This window comes from Ips typographus, linkage group LG8 (genome assembly GCF_016097725.1).
Source record: "Ips typographus isolate SLU linkage group LG8, UJ_Ityp_2.0, whole genome shotgun sequence".
Taxonomy (NCBI): domain Eukaryota; kingdom Metazoa; phylum Arthropoda; class Insecta; order Coleoptera; family Curculionidae; genus Ips; species Ips typographus.
In genome coordinates, this window is record NC_138429.1 from 3,165,449 (window position 1) to 3,178,329 (window position 12,881).

Here is a 12,881-nt window from a genome sequence, read left to right on the forward strand (position 1 = left end):
ATGAAGGGACGGTGCTTGGACGACTGTTATACGATGGACCCGTAAGATGACCCCTGTCCGAAGAAAAAAAGTAAAAAAGGGCATAAAGGTATGATTAATGGTTTTAAGGGCGCGGAGGTCGACTCGACCCTTTGCTAGGAACTTTAAACCGGACATGAGGACAGAGCGGGAGAATCTTCCTTTTTCGGACAGGTTTTAAGGAAGGAAAAAATCGACAAAGGGTGCGTTATAGGTTTGTTTACGGTTGGTGCGTGAGAGAAAAGGGTCAGAAAAGTCGCATAGCGGAACTAATGACGTATCGTTATTTTTCTACCCAACCAAGATCGGTTCGGGAATTATTTAGATTTTTCACAAATTTCAACAAGTGTCTCAAAAAAACCAACATTGTTAGGTCCAGTAGTATCTCAAGAGACCATTATTCCTCTACAAAGATCCTATTATCTCCAGGACAAAATGAAAAGGTGTGAAACTCATACCCTAAAGGACCCAGTCCCAAAAACCTCTCTAATCCCTTAAATCCTTTGATGACGGAAGTAGTCAAAAGGACAATAATGCCGCTGTACACCCGAAGATAGATCTTTTTGCTCTTAGAGCGTGTGCTCAGGTAGAAATGCTGGCTTGTTTACAATTAGGCCTCGTCTACGACAATAAAGTACAGAAGCCGACAAAAAAGATTTACCGCATGATTAGGACAAGAAGTCGGTAAATGGACCGCAAGGATGTCAAACATTGTGTAATGGATCCAGTTGGGTCGTGATTTTGTTTTATCTTTCACGTCAACGGAATCGAGAAATAGTTTTGTTTTTTCCCAGTCATTCTCAACAGTTTGATGAAATATGATTAGATTTTAGATTTCCTTGGTGTATTACTTTTTGCTAAGCTAATGTCTGCTTCTGTCTCTTCTTGATGGGACATTATGAAGAGAGTTTAAACATTGATAATGACTGTAACTAACTAATTAATAGAATGGTCACGGTAAGCGAAGAATATGGACTATCACTGAACATAAACAAAACAAAATATATGTTGATGACAAAAACAACTCAGGACATTCGTAGGATATACGTAAACAATCAACCTATTGAGAGAGTAAGAAAATACAAATACCTAGGCACGACCATTAATGAAAACAACGACAGCTCACAATAAATACGATCCGAATTTTAAAACCGAAAAGGCTTTTCTGCTGTCGGGATCTAAACCTGGAACTGAAAATACGACTAATGAGATGCTATGTGTTGTCCGTACTGTATTATGGGATCGAAGAGGAAATGAGGAGACTGGAAGCGTTTGAAATGTGGGTATACCGAAGAATACTGAGGATTTCATGGGTAGACAGAATAACCAACGTGGAAGTGATGAGACGTATGAATAAGGAGAGAGAAGTTATTACGACAATTAAGGCCAGAAAATTGCAATATATGGGACATGTCATGAGGGGGGAAAAGTATCGAATATTGCAACTTGTTATGCAAGGAAAGATCGAAGAAAAGAGATCTGTGGGGAGAAGACGTAATTCATGGCTGAAGAACCTTAGAGAATGGTTTGGTTGCAATAACAACGAACTATTTAGAGCTGCGGTCTCAAAAATAAGAATCGCCCTGATGATTGCCAACCTTCGAAACGGAGACGGCACCTGAAGAAGAAGAATGACTGTAAATTACTTATTATGTATTTGTATTCAACAAAAATCACTGTTAGTGAACGTTACGGTTTTAATTGCCACTGCATTCTCAGAGCAGAAAAAGCTTGATTTATTGTCAAACTTTTCTTCTTACCTACATAACTATACACTATTTCATATTTACCAAAACATCAATTGTTAGGTTAGATCCCTGATTGATGATGAATTTGAAGAATTGTTTATAATAATTTATAAGTATTTTTATCAATTTTTTCCAACATTGTTTCACAACAGTATGTTCGAAAGTATTCTGGACATACTTTCCTAAAGATTGCTTTAAACAGCAGTGTATCATGGTTACTAAATATGTAATCTGAAACCGTCAGACAAAACTTATACCTGAAGTTTAAACCTCGAAAAATAATCCTTTTATTCGGTCGGTTCGTGTATAAATTGATCGTCCTCCAGTGACCATGCAAATATTATTGTGAGTCCACGGAAGACCACCCTTTCCGAACCCTTTTATTACGTAAAAGGGCTAGTCCTTTGTCATTCTAAGCAGCTGGGCTATTTGCCTTACTATTTACATCCATATAAGGTTGCCAAATACCTTTTCGGCGTAAGCCCGCATAGACAATAATCCTCGGTCTGATGTTTGCTCGAATCGGGGAAAATCAATCGGGGGAGGCCCTTCAGATGGCAGATCGTGTCCCAAAAGGGATTTTTGTAAGAAAATATAATACTTTCGGTGCACGTGCTGTCACATCTGTCATGACCAAATAATGTTATTTGTAATTGTGCAAAGGGTTGCCTGCAGCCCTTTCAATCAACCCAACAGTTCATATTTTTGCCAAATTTGTTTTTCAAAACTAACACCTGGTGATTTTGGCATATAATTCCGAAAACGTGTTTCATTACCCACCGCATTATATTAAAACTTTTTCTTCTTCGAAAACTAGCTTACTGGACAAGGAACAGTTTAGATTAGGGAGGGGTTCTAGAGAGTCCCCTTAAATAGATCCTCGACGAAACGGTGGGAAAACGGCACTTTTGAAAAAACGTAAATCCGGTGGGTTTAGATTTGGAACGCGCGGAAGAACTCGTTTCTCCCCGGACAGAGGTGGTGGTCAAGCGGTCAGTCAAATTTGGGAAAGGAAACGGGGTGTAATTTGACACCCTTGGTTTGAATAGAGGGGGATTTTTTGGCGTAAAAACCGTTTTTTAGACGGTTGATACTTTACCTGTTGTGGTCGGGTAAACAGCCTTTCTTCTTGCGTAATCGCATAGGGACGGATGTTGGATATCACTACGTTGCCTGGATAGTAGTTGGTGAAGGTAGTTGTTTTGTTCTTTGTCGACTGCAATAAATAAATATCAGTTAGATTCATTGGAAGCTTAAAAATGTCCATAAATTTTGATGAAAATCTCGATTATTAAATGAAATTTGGGCCAATCAAAAACCTCTCGACATTAATCGGTGTCTATCTAAACGGATAGTGAAGTCTACAACAAATTCAGTTACGTAACCTACACACACACACATAAACGAGCCGAGCGTATATTTGTTTTCAGCTTTGCGGCCTTAACCCAGATCGGAACCGGCAACCTGAAGTAGGACTCACTTTCGCAATTCCGACGCCAGTCGGTGAAATATCAACTTCCTTTTACAGGAAATTATGATTTTGTTGTCATTTATGCAGTTTTCAAAAAAAAAATGCGCACGCAAAATCCGGTTCGAAGGACCATTCAACTAAGGCTAGGAAATCTTACGCCAATAATCGAAAAACCATCTTTTTTATTACTAAAGCAAACATCAGTTCTGTTTAGTGCTAGAGCAATGCAGGAAATCCGCAGCACACGCAAGCTTCCTTTCATTTGTAGAAATTCCTAAAAGCTGTGACGCATGTCGTTCTATTATGCCGCTGCTACTATCTGACTGGAATGTTTAGTACTGTTAATTAACCATCATTTATGCTAAATACGGTCCTGCACCGTCAGACTTATTATTATCATCGTAGATTTTTTTTGGTCTCGTTAAGAAGTTCCCAGACCTAATAATATCATGCCAAAGCTGGGCTAAAAGGTTTCGTGTCGTTTACGAATTTTTATACTTGCAGAGATCTAAAATGTATGTAAAAACGAGCAAAAATGGCGTCTGTGACCTGAAAGGTCGCGACTTGTCTAGCCGAATCGATTTTCCACCCTGACAAGGCCCCAAATGGTTGGGGAGGAAAATACGGAAGTTTACGACACCCAAATTGCTTTTTTTCTGATCAATCAATCATCAGTAATGACGTAAATTTGGTAGTAATTAACATTTGATCTCCAAAAATTATCATAGTGCGTAACTATGATTGATAAGCTATACGGATAAACAAATATTGGGCAAAATATGGGTCGGTAACCTAAAAGTTGTAAATATTTTGACTTAAAATTAATTTGTTTTTATTTCTATCAATAATTATGTTTGTCATATCCACTGAAACTTTGTAAAGCTGAATATTAGACTAACATTGCAAATAAGTGTAGTAAATTTACTATTATCCATAAGTTTGCCCTCATGATTGTCAAGAAAAAACAGACGGTTCTTTTTGTTGTTGTGAGCCTTTTTTTGAGCCATTCTGTCTGTTGGGACTACATTGGACGTTGAATTTGACTCCTTCGTGGTCAATAGGTGTCAAATTGTATTTTTTGTCTCGAAACCGATAAAGAGTTGTTCTAGTCTGCATAATTGTTACTTTTGAGCTATTCTACGTCTGTTGGGACTACATTGGACGCTGAATTTGGCTCGTTCTTGGTCAATCTGTGCCAAATTGCACTGTTGTTGTTATTGGCTCTAGCCTTCCATCTGTCAAAACTCCTATCTAGGGCTATTAATATTGAATTAGTGTCATTTATCTGCCTTTTATAATAAATTTCAAGTCTAAAATTTTTTACTATAGTTGTTACACCCTGTAATCAATGTCGACATAACAGCGCGCACACACAAGAGGAAATCCTACCAACCTTGGCCAAATAAACAAAACAAAAAAAAATCCACTTTCACTCTTCAAAAAAATGATTTAACATCGTGGAGATTGACCCGATTGGTGTTATACCGGGTCCCCTCGAAACCGACTTTGTCGCAAAAGTCTTCAGCTTCAAAGTATTTCAAAAATTTACAAAAAAAAGTATTTTCTTCATTGGTTTTGTATTCAGTTAGAGTTTAAATAAGGGTTTTCCAAACACCTTGTATAAGTCAAAGCTCCAAATTTCAGGTGTGTAAAAAAGATTGCAAACCATATTACACACGCAACCGACCTCGTTTCGCGTTGAAGATATATTGGTTTTGGCAACAGGCGAGCCCATATGCGTGTCTTTAGTTGATTTTTACGTCCAACACGTAACAACATGTAGACACCCTAAGGGCCCATCCCTAATCTCGATCCCATTAGATAACACCTATTAAACGATTCAGTGTCGAAATGGTTGTATTAAAAGTACAAAGCAAAAGTGTTCAACAACCCACACGTACAAGACAAAAAAGTATTGTTCTTTCGATTTGTTGCGTAATTATTGTTGAAAATTTAAATACAATTTGCAAAAGTCTGGTGAAAGTTTTTTTTTTGGGACACTTTTTACTTATGTTAATCAGGCTTGAGTGTCAATTGTTTCTGAATGTTTGACGGGCGTTGGCATTTCAGTATTTTTTAGATGGGAAAATAATTCAAAAAGCTGAACTTCACCTAATTGAATGTTGAAAGAAAAAAGCGAATGGTCTTGCTTTTGAGTGATTTAAGTGCCCCACGGCCCTCAGCGCTTCCGGATAACCACGCCAACGAAACAAACAGGTTATTAAACACTTCCCGTCTTTTCAAAAAATCACTGGCTGAAACCGTCTTATATTAACAATAGGGAAGTCGACCGTATCTTCTTTAAATATTGTGGGAACTTATCTGGTTCGTATACGAGGAGTATCAAAATTTCGCCCATCAAGTACTTTATCGCCTCAAAAAAAAACTTAAACAATCAAAAGTAGCACCACTTTGACGTCAAACCTTGTCTACGATTGTTGCTTAGCCGAAAACAATCCTCCTCATAGTCTAAATATTTAACTTTAAGTTGTTTTGATTCGCATGGCGTAATAAAAATGGCTGACACGGGGACAAAAACAAAATTTCGACAGAATCTATTTAGGAAATCGAGGAAGTCGTTACGCGACGCCTTATTCGAGCTTCCTTTGTGTTCCGACAATGCAAAATTGATGATGGTTTGCTCAATTTGGTTCCTTAAATTATTATAATCACCGAGTGTTTGTGTAGCGGAAATCAACCATATTATACATTACTTAAAGTAATAGTACACTTTTTATAATATGTCGAATTAATTCATTTATATTTTAAGCTTGTCCTGATGGTTAGTTGGAGATGAAAGAGACGATCAAGTTTAGAGACATTTTAATTGTAACTGTAACACCTTGTTGAGATTAGTACCACCCAGTATAGTAAACAGTCTTAATATTTGCTTAAAAAATTGCATTGTTAATTCATTTTTTGTTTTACAGGGTGAAAAACCATTACAGAAAAACAGGAGTAAGGAGCAGATTTTTTGAGTTGCATATCAAAGATGTTTTGGGACGAAAATGGTACGAGAGGAACCACCTACCAGAATCTAACTGCACTTAATGAAATTTGGAGAAAAGAGAGAAAAAAAAAGAATTATCACGTAAGTAGTTTTGTTAGTATTTAACTTAGCAACTCCAAAAAATTATTTCTACATTCATTTTATTACTACTAAATTTAAATATCATCAGAAACTCAAACAGCTTTTGAATATTTAAGGGTATAACCCCTAATAAAGAGACGCAGTAGTAGTGTAAATCCCATTAAATCCATCTGCGACATCTTCGACGTGGGTCCTTATACAATAAAAGACTCTTTGTCTCCTCTAAGAGGGTTAAAATGTTGAGCTTTTACAGAAACACCAGAAATCCTATACGCTGTTTCCCTGTCCTGTTTACGTTTAAATTTTTTTCATTAACGAGCTCGAGCCCAGTCTGAGGCCCCCAAAACACATTCAAACAAGCTGCCTAATAATCAGAAAAAAAAAGATTTCGAAATGGGGCCCGGCCCTTGTGGGTCTTTTGTAGGTCAAGCGATCTAGAGATATTTTTTACCTGGGCCCTAAAAAGGGTTATTATTCATTTCCTCCTTTTTTTTAGAAGGTTTATTATGTATTCTGGTGATTATTTTTTATTCGGTGGGCCTTAGTGTGTGTGTGTGGGTTAGGGCCATTATCTCTCATATTCTGAAACTTTCCGGCACACCTTGGCCCCGTCCGATTTCAGGTAATTAAACATTTTTAAGGAACCTAGAATTAAGGAAACTGATTTCTTTAAGTTAAGCTTAGTTCCCACGTACCATAAAGATTGCGTTTTAACGTGTCGAAACCGTCTGAAGATGGTCGTGATCTGCGGCGCTATTGGCAACATTCTACTTTACACACACCGAAAAAAATGGTAATGGTTAGCATTGAGATTGAGGGTACTTGAGAGTTTTGCAATTTTTTGCACACAAAGCAACGTTGCCGTCCTTTTCACCGATGAGAAAAACGGCCTCTACAATCATCTTTAAGGAATTAGACCGACAACCGTGCATTAAACAGCATTGTTGCCAAGTGGGTCAAGGGAAATTTGCGTTTCCGGAGCTAAATAAACCTTTCAATTTCGCCATTGCAAACTGAGATACACCCACTATAAACCGACAGGTAAGGGGGGAAAAACAATAACGATTACGTTATCTTTAAGTATTGGATAAAAAAATGCGAACGTTTAGCAAGCGCGTATCGTCCGCGCAATTCAAAGAATTAAATTGGGTCGCGAGATGCAAAATAAGCGCATTTAAGCGAATTAAAATAAATATAATACGCCATCCCGGTGTCGTTTATTGCGAAGCCGACCTAATTCTTTTGACAGTGCGAAATATTTTCGCACCCGAAACCATAAATCCATTCAGAATTTCAAAAGGGGCGATTTGTCAAACGTTGAGCGCTTGCAAATTGCACGTCTCGATGATTATTGCCAATTTACACTAGATAAGTCATAGCAAATTCGTTAGAATTGAGTAAAGAAATGTGGCAACCTAGCTTAACTTTGAATAAGATTTATCGTTCTTTTTAGTTTACTGACATAATGGTCAGTTTAGCTTAATGGTTGTTTGATGCATAAGAATCAATTTCGGCAGCATTAAGTGAAAAAGCTTGAGAGAAAACTAACAAATAGCTTACTTTGCATTTATCTTAAATGTAGTAAGATTTGACAGTTGACAGATAACAAAACGTTACAATTTTGACACTTTACTGAAAGTAAGACTGCTCTCACACCTCTCATCATCTTTAGATGCTTTGAGGAAAAGGTTTCTTGGATTGTTTGGTTCAGAAATTTACGGGCAGTAAAAAGTGGTACCACATAAGTTTTACTTCCCCAACTCATCCAATATTTGTTTAACTAATTATCACGAGAAGACCAGCTATTCAATCATGAAAGTAAAATTACCGGCAGCGTTTTCCATTTTACTAGTAACTATCGAGGTCAATTTGCCGTAATTGATACGAAGCAAAAACGAAACCGAATGAAATTTTTCGCCGATATATGGAATACGCATAGATGAGAAAATTGCAGTCGGGTGCCGGGGAACTAGGACGTGGTGAAATTGCGAAGAAAGTAAATGAAATCCGCAATTTTACACACAAATGCCCACTAGACGCGCACGACAACCGTCTTTTCAACATGCACTCTCTGATTTTGCATACACTAATATTGCACATTTAAAAATATAATACAAATGGGCGAAAGAAAGTCGCTTGTCCTTAGTTCGTACTTTACCGGGAGACGAAAATGGCAAGCGACAAATAAATTACGACATTTTTGCTTTTATTAACAGCATTATTACGTTTGTAAACATTTTAAAGGAATTATACTAGTTGCATTCGTAAACAAGCCAATACCGAACTGGGTTAAGGCTGTGACATACTCGCAGACAAGAAAAAATATAATTTATCGCCGCGGTGTGTCAGAGTCAATGGTGTTGTGACTCCTAGAATACTCGCCTCATTATTTTGGGATTTTTCGACCCCAATGTCCCCATGATAAAGTGACTCTAGTTTTGTGCCACAACACCAGGACCCTAATTCTTGAAAGCTGGGAACGGAATTGAGTTCGAATTCAAGGGTCTTGATAGAAAGTGACGGGAATGACGGGTTCCTGTCACATTCAACAGACCTTATAACTAATAACTACCTTCCCTGATGCACCTTTTAATTTAAACTTTAAACAATTTAAATAGAAGTGCATCAAAATGTTTTTCACATTTTTTGCAACGATTTACGTAATGTTTTTCCAATGAGTATTTTTAGAAATGGACGTTGTCAATGAGTTTCGTACAAAACAAAAACATTCTCAATTTTCGTTCAGGAAGTAGAGAAAACAAACTAAAAATTGTTCTAGAAATTGTTTAATTGTGTCAGCCGGAAAGGTCATACGAAAACTGATAAACGTATATGTTAATGCGATGATGTAATTAAAACGACAGGCACGTGTCTTATAAACAAACCGCCTGGTTGCAAAAAAAAAAACCTCGAGAGGATGTTGCAAATTATTTTTTTAGACTAATTCAAGGTCGTTTATTAAAACAAAAGTGATTGCTATTCGAAATTTTTGAGTGGATAAAAGTGAAATGCGAACCTAACCTACGTCAACCCGAACGTTACGTTATCTTAACCGCTAGATAAGATTAGGAAATATCTAGTAACGAGACAACGACCTTTTCGCAATTACAAATTCAGGTGCGACAAAAAAAAGGCAAATTAGCGAAATAGTCGAGACTTGCGCTCCGAAAACGCTTTAGGGCTTTCACTTCCGCATTTCGATATTGATTTTCCCATTCCGGGGCTGTCCCTTTTGACCCTGACCTAGAAGACAACCTTCCCAAGTTCTTCATAAGATAGAAATTTCACTTTTAAGTTAAAATACACTCCTGTTTCAGGTATTTGCTTTGGAATTAGTATGGGGGATTAAGGAAATAGTTGAAACTACCAAATTCACTTGAAGCAATTTTGTTGCTATCCAATATTTGTCACCAGCCAAGACGGGGAAATACTAGTGCCAACTTGGCATTCCACTTTTTTCCAGACAGTAGAAAAGGTAAGAGATGTTGTACTGATATTTTGGTCTAATAATGTACACAAATGACAATTTGTCCAGCGGAAATTATATCAACCTAAGGCAATATTTGAGCCAAAAATCACTCTTCTAGCTTTCAAACAATATTTTTGTCGGTGAAATATAATGAGGCGGATTATTTTAATGTGGAAGAACCTCCAGGATTTAAAGAGTGATTTAAAAAGCAGTTCTAACTTACTCACCCATCTTACGGCTATAACGGAACTAAAAATCAAGGCTGTAGGCCTGAAATTGTAGTTTTCGGGTCAGTAAACCACCAGTTAATAACTCTAGCATCTATAATAAGTAGAAATTTTGAAAAAAAATCATTGCCTCACGATACATTATAGACCTTCATGTATATTTAAAATTTGTGATTGAATTCTAATAGAAATGCTGAGGCAACCAGATCTGCTAGATTTAGGTCTGTGAATCCCAGAGCCCCATTCATCATTAACCTTTTTTTTTACTTAGATTAGCAAAAAAATCCTGTTATACCTAAAAACCGTAACTTTATGCCGGAACTGTTATACAAAAAGGGCTGATCATCATCCTCCACCTTTGAGCTTGACCTACTTTAGCAAAAAAGCCCCGTTACATCTGTGCTTCTATAAAAAAAGCACCCCGCACTATATAATAATAGATGCATACAGGTAGTCTTTGGGGGGGTACCTGCCGCCTGATTTCACCCTTGTGGGCTTTATTCGATATTATGGGGGTGTGATCGACGAGTTTATTTAGAGTTAGCTTGATAGTTTTGACTAGTTATTAAAAAAATTGTTGCATTTTTAGGAAGACGGTGTTGAAGCTTCGATTGTTTGCACTGGAATTTTGGTGAATTGTTAAGGACCAATTTACAGATGGTAAGCAAGAACATAGTTATTAGTTTCTTTATATCGTTTCTCGTTTCCTACTCTTTTTGTAAAGAAACACAAAAAATTGGGTTATAGAGTAACTGTACCATCACAGATGGAGTAGGCGTGCCCGTCTACCGTTTCTTAAAGTTTGAGTAAATCCTAGTTTTGGATTTTTTTTTATTGTCAGGATGTTCGTTAATGAAGTGTCAACGTGTCAAGGTTACGGTGCAATGAAGCAATTTTTTTTTCCAAAACCCGCTTAATCAAAATATTGACGTTTCACTTATCGCGCATCGTGGCTCTCATTAGTGAGGATTTGTTTGATTTTTGATAAAAATTCGCTCAGTTTAATTGCAAAGTACCGTTAGGTAACTACCCGCGATTTTTACAACGTTGTCATGTTTAAAAGTTTGATACGGTGTTTAAAGTGACAGAAATGTTTTTTTTTTGTCATCCTAGAGATCGATCTTTCTTTAATACTTTTCTCATACCTGTAAATGATGGCCGAAATAGTCTTCTAGGTCTGAATGTCCGGATTTGAATACATTGGACTCAGTTCTTTTCACCTCTTAAAGGCTGGTATAGCCGATAAAAAATTGTGCCAAGTAAAACTAATATATCCCTTCTAAACATGTGAAGTTAAACTCATTTTGATTTCATAATATTTTACTCTTACTCCATGTATACTACTTTCTATATATCTATCTACTTTCTTCTTAAATATCCAAAATTTTCTCAAAACTAGTATTGGATGACTATGTTCGGATTTAAATACAACATCTTAAGGAATTGATATTCTAACTGAATCTTGTTCTTCAAGATTTTCAGGATTCAATTATTTCTTCTTTATTGCCATTATGTTTTTCTTTATAGTGAAAGGCTCATTTTACATTTTTCTTTTAGTACTTTTTGTAGTGTAAATTACAAATTTACAATTTACACATTCAGTTACACGAATTATTCTAGAACTCCGGATTTAATTCTCAGATTTCTCTCGGGTAAAATAATTGATTTTATATTTATAAATGTGAAACATTTTATTATAAATCTTGTAAAACACGTTAAGATATTCATAATCCACGAAGGTGTGATATACATTTAGTATGGAAAGAAAAAATGTTTGTTCCCCGTTTTGAGCTGATTTTGATCGGGACACGGTAACTAAATCAAAATATCATGGTAGAATTCCAGATTTAGACATCTTTTAGAAAATTTTCTGGATTTTTCTAGATCCTACCCATATAAGTAATAAATAACGTTTTCCTACTGAAAGTCCTGTTTTAAATTGGTTAGATTTTATGGATTGAAATATTTTTCGTTTGAAATTCTGGAATAAAGGAATCCAGTAACATAAACCCAGTTCTCCCCCCCTCAAAAAAAAAAATCGCGAGCAATTATTTCGGGAGCACGCAACTGAAACAGGAAGCGCGTGTGTGTGTAAAAATAGCTTGTTTTTTGTTAAATTAACAGCATGAACCTGGAAAAAAACTGTTCTTGGCAGACTTACATCTCTTGATCAGATTCTTTTTGTAAGGTTTGCAGTCGGCATCATCCTGTATCATCAGCTTATCGTCAGTATCATCACTTTCAGTGCCAGAGTCTCTATCGCGATGAGGACTAGCACCTCTATCCAAGTTCACGCGTAAATCAAGCGGACCGTCATTATCATTATCCGAATGTACGTCACCCTCGAAACGTCCACCATCTTCATCGATAACAGTCATTCTAGGTTCACCATCGTTCAGTTCATAAGAATGATCACTTTCTGGACTTATGGCATCAACGCGACGAAGACGATCCGAATAATCTCCGACCGTCAAGTCCATCATCTCCTGCTTGATATAGATCCGCTGAGGAGCCAAGTTCGAAATCAGTGGCATCTCCGGGATTTTCTGGTGCGGTTTGATCGCGATCATCGTCATATTACATAGTCGCACTAGCCGCGATCAGTAAAAAACAACAAACGAAAGCAAAAAAAAAACTGAGCGGCAAGTAAAATGGTTGTGTTTACGCGTCCGCCGGCAGCGAGTCTCTATAACCCACTAACTTGGATACACTCACGAAATTTTCAATGTACCGGCTCACCACAGACCGTGTTAAGGTCGATTCGGATTGGTTCGCTTGTATTCGGAACGCGAAACGAAAGGGAAATTGTGTGTTCAGTTAAGGCGCAGGAGGTGTCGTGTTGGTGTAGGTTAAGGTA

The 12,881-nt window shown here is 37.0% G+C and overlaps 2 protein-coding genes across 2 annotated transcripts in view; one reads left to right on the forward strand and one right to left on the reverse strand.

Moving 5' to 3' along the window:
• Positions 1-12,881, reverse strand: part of Eip74EF (Ecdysone-induced protein E74) — a 43,163-nt gene that overhangs the window by 9,656 nt on the left and 20,626 nt on the right. The window contains 1 exon segment of the mRNA XM_081984732.1: positions 2,866-2,982. Coding sequence (XP_081840858.1) covers positions 2,866-2,982 — 117 coding nt within the window.
• The window catches only part of Lsm11 (U6 snRNA-associated Sm-like protein LSm11), a 62,078-nt gene that overhangs the window by 4,531 nt on the left and 44,666 nt on the right, over positions 1-12,881 (forward strand). Inside the window, 3 exon segments of the mRNA XM_081984744.1 lie at positions 6,168-6,328; positions 9,646-9,803; positions 10,614-10,684. The gene's annotated coding sequence lies outside the window, so the exon portion shown is untranslated.